The sequence below is a fragment of the Dunckerocampus dactyliophorus genome, chromosome 18, assembly GCF_027744805.1.
Source record: "Dunckerocampus dactyliophorus isolate RoL2022-P2 chromosome 18, RoL_Ddac_1.1, whole genome shotgun sequence".
Taxonomy (NCBI): domain Eukaryota; kingdom Metazoa; phylum Chordata; class Actinopteri; order Syngnathiformes; family Syngnathidae; genus Dunckerocampus; species Dunckerocampus dactyliophorus.
In genome coordinates this window covers 17147079-17154465 of record NC_072836.1, presented here as the reverse complement: position 1 = coordinate 17154465, position 7387 = coordinate 17147079, and the positions used below count along the sequence as shown (strand labels likewise).

General features: G+C 39.9%; 1 protein-coding gene across 1 annotated transcript in view; it reads right to left on the bottom strand.

The window, feature by feature from the left end:
• Nucleotides 1–972: 972 nt before the first annotated feature.
• LOC129171452 (SEC14-like protein 1) overlaps nucleotides 973–7387 on the bottom strand; it is a 29975-nt gene continuing 23560 nt past the window's right edge. The window contains 7 exon segments of the mRNA XM_054760122.1: nucleotides 973–1745; nucleotides 1855–2106; nucleotides 3705–3736; nucleotides 3739–3795; nucleotides 5554–5610; nucleotides 5613–5742; nucleotides 5930–6039. Coding sequence (XP_054616097.1) covers nucleotides 1476–1745; nucleotides 1855–2106; nucleotides 3705–3736; nucleotides 3739–3795; nucleotides 5554–5610; nucleotides 5613–5742; nucleotides 5930–6039 — 908 coding nt within the window. The 3' untranslated portion in view covers nucleotides 973–1475.

Here is a 7387-nt window from a genome sequence, read left to right as displayed (position 1 = left end):
CTTATATGCTTCACAATTACGAGTTAATGGCTGTCACTCACACACGGCTCATGCACACGATAAGTGAATTCCCTTGTTTATAAATGGAATATTTTTGTAGTTAAAGCATACAGATATAAAATAACACCCCTATAGTCAGCTTTACACTTGAATTACCCAATATAGTAGACATGAGAGAAAATAAGCCATTTACGACACACGTTAGCATTGGGAGAGTTCCTTGTTCCATTTGTTACTTCCTGTTTCTGTACAGTACTTCCTACAGTGGCGAGACTTAGCTGACACCTAGTGACCAGTGTAGAATGCTACATAACATCACGTCTTTGAATGCGTCTTCTGAATGCCTTATTTTTGTATTTTACTTCATTTAGCCATTTTTGTGCTTGAAAATGCTTAATTTATACCAAAAATACATCAAATTGGCTTAATGATGTATTTTAACGAACTGTATTACTAATATATATAGAACTATAGTTGTTTTATGGTTAAACATGGTCCATTATTAATAAATCATATTAATCTCATGATTATGATATTATTATTATTATTATTTTTGAAAAACATTGATAGAGTGAAGCTGCAAAATTTTATTTTGTAATTTTTTTATTTTGTAGTACGTTACTTCCATAGGGTGTCATACTTGTTCCGTTAAGTAGCCAAATGAGGGGTTTTTTAATGTTAAGGGACTAAACGAATTTGTACATAATTTTTTTTTTTTTAGATTAACTTTGTGAAATTGTATGTATGCAATTGAACCTGCACAAAACCTCACCAGATTTTGCAGCATTTACAAGCTTTATTCTTTGTTTAATGTGCTTTTGCTCAAAACAGTAGGAACACTTGCATAATTGGCATTAGCCCTGCGATGCACTGAAATGTAATATTTTGCAGCAGGTAAATGAGTTCACCCCATATGAAGATGCAGCATATTTCGCATCTGACAATTTCAATCCAAATAAGTATAACTCTAAACATTTTTAGTGGAGGTCAGTTTTAGATTGTGCAGGGGCACCTACTAAAATGTCCTGCTGTACGTTCTGTACTTGTTTACTTGTATAAATAAATTTAAAAAAAAAGACAACTACTGCTCTGCAGACCAGGCGTGGGCATTTCCTGCAAAAGAGTACACTGACATCTCGTGGACAATCACGGCAACTGCAGCGATGCAAGCTACTGCCCATGTCACTGATGTTACATATCATTTACTGACCCAGCAAAAGCACAGCACACACACAAATGTTTCATTTCGCTATTTTGTAATCAGACTACAGATTAAACTGTATGTCCAATCCAGTGTGTTTAAGGTCAGTGTCACCTGCGGACCTGATGCTACCTGGAGACTGATTGGCAAGGAAAAGCAGTGCAACAACTGAACTGGGAGAAACCACTATGATAGTACTCCACAGTGGTCAATATAAAAACAGTGATCCCCTATAAAAACAGACATGTATAGTGTAGAATTTCACAAACCCATATTAGTGGAGTCCACCTTTGGCAGCTGCAGAAAACTTTGTAAAAAAAAGAAAAAAAAATACAACAGTAAAAGGATTTTGGTGGAATAAATAAACTGACCTGATGTCTTGAGACGCCAGCACCTCAGTGTAGTACATGAGTTTACACTTGTGGGGGGAGACCTGCACAGATGCCAGCACATCATCCACGGAAGGCAGGCTGGACGAGCTGAGGGAGCTGTGAAAGCACCACTGGAGAATGTAGTATCCAGGCCAGGGTGCGATGTGAGAGCCCTGTTTGAACAGAGAGCAAAGGCGCAGGATGAAGAAAGGTGTGGTGCTGGACAGTTTTGACGCAACATGGTTGAAAGAGTCGAAATATTACAAGATATGTTCCTCTCACCTGTACACTTTCACCCTCTGTGCAGGTGAGCGCATTCTCCACTATGCTGTAATCCTGGCCCAACACCCAGCTCTTGTCTAACAGCTGGGAACTGACAGTCCCTGATGATGTAAAACCATGTTCTCCAACCGTGTCTTTCTTTGGAGGCTGAGGTGCCCTTTTGGAATGGTAGATGCTGAAGAGCACGTCTCCTTTGGTCACATCAAAGTCCCAGGTAATGTTGGAGGAATCTTCTATGATCTTGATTAAAATCTAAAGTGATTTGAACAGAATGGGACCACAGACAGAATGCAATTAATAACGTGGATTATTTCTAATTGGCCTGTTGTTTATATTAGAGCCAGCAGGTGGCACCCTTTTTCCACAGAAAGGACTCAAGCACGTGAGACTACCTGCCTGCTATTTTTATTGGTTTCAATATAGGTTAGGGCAGTGGTGCTGAAGACATTTAACCCCTACTCCGGCACACTTAAACAGAAACCTTTTACATCTCAGTTAATTTGAGATACAGAACATAACTAATTAATTTGATAGGTAATTACTGGTCAAAAATGGCATTTTGCATGATCTAATTTTCATAAAGTTTAGCATGAGCACTGATAAATAGATAAGTAATCGTCCCCCATATCTTTTAGTCCAGTCTAATTCTGCGATCCTGCCTGAATTTGAGCTTCATTTTTTTGTCCACTCGTAATCGCTATGATTGAAGTCTACGTATTAATTTGACACCAAACTGAAAGGGAAAGTTTAACAAACATGATAAAGCGGTAGAGTACAAAAATACATACAACCAGTGCCAAAGCCTCATTTTCAGTGGAATGCTCTGTCTGACATCCGCACACACACAGAGTCATGTTTTTGTCGCTGTGCAGTGCGAGAAATAAAATCTTCGAAGATTAAAAACTTTTCAGTGCACAACATAATCATCAATCTTACTGATTTGTTCATATGAATCACAGAGCAATGAACAACTTCGTACTGTGTCTCCTTTCTGCTCTGTGCTCTCTGAGCTGTGCAGGCGCTGTGAGGCGTTCAGGTGCACTCGTAATTGTGTTAGGTGCTAATTGCTCTTTTTTTTTCCACGTACCTCTTATGACAATGGGGTACGTGTACCGCACATGTGGAATCTAGGGCGTGAGGGTGACCAAATGTCCTATTTTCCCCGGTTTTGTTGAATGATTGCACATAGAAAATGGATGGCCGTATGTATTCTTAGCCTAAATTAAGCATTTTCAAGAACAATAATGTTCTAAATTAACTAAAAAACAAATACAGTTGAAGGCAATTCAAGACGTTGACTACAACACTGGCCACGAGGTGTCACTAGTAACACACACCAGACTTTCATTATTTGATAATTATCTCACAACAGGCACAAAAATAACATAATTATAATAACATCATCATCATCATAATAACATGAGCTACTGTTGTGGCCGTATTTCAGCTAAAAGTCAACTCCCCAATGTCACTTCCTCCCCACACATCCGAAGACATCTATTGAAACACACACGAGCACGAGTCTTATTTATGTCTTAAATGGTTTATTTTCTCTGATTATATCTACTGTATTGGGCAATATGAGTGAAAAGGTGACTGTAGGGGTGTTATTTCATGCTATAATGTTAAAAACCATAATTAGAAGGTTGCAAACAGGTTTTCTATGCTCTAAATACGAAAATATTCAATTTATAAATAAGGATAAATCTGACTTCACGGAAATTCACTTATCACGGTTGGGTATTGAACCAATTAACCGCAATAAACGAGGCATTACTTAATTAGCATCCATTTTACCACATTTGGTCCTGCCGAAAAACCAGTTGAGACCTTCACTTAAATCTTCTCACCTCTCTTAGCAGCAGCACCTCCTCTGTCAGGCTCGCATCAAACCCTTCGTGTCCATGCGACCTAAACGCAGGACACACAGAGGTCGGCCATCTAAACACACACAGATAAGAACCAGACATACACTCTATTATTCCCATTAAAATGATACAGCAGGATAAAAATCTGAACTTTTCAACTTATTGCAAGCTTTTATTATGCTTAGAACCATGTTTAAGATGATTAAATTAATTAGCATGTATTGATGCAAAGGCATCTGACTGTGTTGAGACTGATGAAAGCAGTGACTCATGGGAGCGGTGACAGATGGTTCTCAGACATAGTCAATAATTTACATGCCATTCCAGACTTATCAGGCTGCAATAAATGCAGAAGGGGTAATCCCTTTCCATATCTGCGCATTTTATTTTGTTGCTATATTAAGACAATTGCATTAAAGTAAACTTGTGTAAACACTCGGGGTGCAAGGGTGAAGATAACCCACGGTACGATCCGTACCTTGGTATTTGGGCTACGGCTTTCGTACGTTATTTGTGCGTAAAGAGCCAGCCTGGACAAACACGTACGTACACACACATAGTGAAAAATGAACCGCAAAGCCGCTGGTCCGTAAGGTGGATTGTCCTGTACAGGGTAGACATCCTTAGTAAACACTTGGGCGGGTCAAATTATTACAATTTGTTATCAAATTAATCACGGTTTTCAAATTAAATAATCATAATTAATCACCATTTGCAATTATGTCCAAAATATGCCCATTTTTATTGTATTTTATTAGCATAAAGATGACATATATTCGTATGTATTAACAGCTCCAAATCAACTGCAAATTTAAATCAAGCTAAAAAAAACACCACACGTCTGAAAATCTATTTGCCTGACACTCGTCTCTCTAACAGTAGCAGAACATTTGAATCACACTTTAATTATAAGCAATGTCATTATAAGCAATGAGGGGTTGCCTTCAAACACACCACCTAATTTAAGTTGAATTCACGTTTTGAGTGTATTTGTAGCAAATTGTACATCCACATTAATGGTTGCGTGGTGCCCTTGAACGCATCATCATGTGACCAGCGCCTGCACAGCACTGAGGTCACAGTGCTCGTTACGCCCTGCTCAGCCACGAAGAAAAGGAGGTGTTCATCGATTCTGTGCGTGTCCGATAAGTGGGTTTAACGAATGTGTTTCATATCAAGAGTGCATTACTTTGAGCGTTAGTGGTAGGAATATCCACTTACTGTCTTTCTGTTACATATACGCATAATAAAGATGTTGTTTTGATGTTCGGAGTTGGGAATGTCTGAGAATGAGACAGCATTTGTGAGTTGGCGATACCTACATGTTGGAATTACACGGTTGCTGATGTGTTCAGGTCAGACTAAAGTTATGAAGGAGCATCAGACTCTATGTGACTGTGGGGACGCTACACTGTGCCTCTGTAATTGCGTTACAAATTTGAATAAAATTAAGTTAGCATGTTGGCCATACAGTCACAGTCTGGAGATCGGGAAGACCTGGATTCGATTCTCCCTTGGGTATTTCTGTGTGGAGTTTTCATGTTCTTTTCCGTGCAGGTTTTCTCTGGGTACTCCGGTTTCCTCCCACACTCCAAAAACATGCATGTTAGCTTAATTGGCGACTCTAAATTGTCCATAGGTGTGAATGGCTGTTTGTCTATATGTGCCCTGCGATTGGCTGGCGATCAGTCCAGGGTGTACCCCGCCTGTCACACCCAAAGTCCGCTGGGATTGGCTCCAGCATGCCCCCGCAACCCCAATGAGGAGAAGCGGCATAGAAAATGGATGGATGGAGTTACCGCCGTTAACACGCTATTTTTGACAGCACTACCTTTGTCATGGTGGTGCCAGTTTCCGGTGTAGTAGTCCTGGAGAAGTTGAGGGCGCTCCATGAGTCCAGTAAGAAATCCACTCGGTACCGCTTCCTCCAGGTGAGTGACTGGCACAGAAGCTCCTGAGCTTTGTCAAAGTTAAAACCACCGGCTGTCAGAAAGCGCAGCACATGCTGATCATTTGGAGTCTGTAAAGCGAAAAAAGGGGGTTCGGCATAAAAGCAAATGCATATGTTTAAAAAAAATGAGGGAATAGATCCAAGCAAGCCAACAAGACAGTCACCAGATGACTTCCTTTTCGTTTATGTGAACAGAAACACAACTGATTGATGTGCAGAACAGCGAGTTGATCGAGTCAGACAAAATGTACGTGACCTTGCCCTTGTGGGTTTCCTGGAGCCACTGCCGCAGTCCAATAAGACAGCTTTCCTGCAAAGGCGTTAAATCACCAAGGTAATGTCTGATGTACTCAGCGTCCAATTTGTCTGCAGGCCAAAACACAGTGTCAGCGTAACATAGGCCATTGCACACATCAAAGAGAAACTCTCAGGCCCTTGCAACCTGAGTGAAAAAGATAATACAGCGGAACCTTGGTTTGCGTCATTAATCCGTTCCAAGAGGTCCGGCTCTAACCAAAACGCCCGATAAGCAAATAATTTTTTCCCATCACAAACAATGCACTGTACTGTAAATCCAATGAATGTTCCAGAAAGCCAAAAATGTTACCACAAAAAACATTTTTATAGTTTGCCAATTATAGTTTTACACGCAGAAAACAATTCAAAATGCATATTAACGTGCATATAAAAAACGTATAGTTCTCCATCACACTATCGAGGTTTTTCAAAAATTCAAATTTCATTTATCAATTCAAAAATTAATTAATAAATGACCGCTGTTTCATGGTTGAGTTTGGACTATTATTAGTCACAAAATATTAAAAACCAAGTTACAGTGTATGGAGTATTCTGGCCACTTAGCGTCAGTAATGTTACATGACGTTAGGTGACCTTCACACTGCATCAGCCATGGCATGTCTGACACAACATAGTCCTCCTCCCATTCCATGGAGAAGTGGTATGGTGTTGGCATCTGACTTTGTCTTTTCCCCCCACTTCGTTTGAAACAATGTAGTTGCGCAATGTGTTGTAAACATAGGATAATAGGAGACTAAATGTGACTATAGGGGTGTTATTTCATGTCTGAGGGGCTCTAATAATTGTAAACATCGTATTTACAAAGTCATCAACAGCTTTTCTATACTCTTAACTATGAACATATTTCATTTATTAATATTGAATCCTACTTGGTGTAAATTCACTTATCACAATCGGGTCTGGAACCAGTTAACCGTGATAAACGAGGGATGTTAACGTAAACTGTAAATGGGCCTGGGCCAGTATGAAATTCTGACCATATGATAACCAAGTCAAGTCAAAACAGTCATTTTAAACCATATAATAGAACACAATGAAAGGTCACAACACAAATAATATAAAAAAACTCGTAATATTATTTCATAGTAGTGAATGAGCAGGTCATACTGTTCCACAAACATCCATTTCCGGGTCATGTGATTGTTGTTAGCAACTGAGACGTTAAATGGTTGTTACTTGTTGTTGAGTCGAGAGGTAAAAGGTTTATACCAGTTATCCTCAACTCCTGTCTTGTTTGGAATCACATCTCCACATTGGGGGACCCTCGACGTGAGTGATGTCGACCTACAACAGCGAGGCCGCTCAGTGCTAACGAGGCAGCAAGCGCCGCTGCTATCGATGCCCGACTTTTGGCAACACAGCACACACCCGTGGTTTCAACACACCGAAGCCCAGT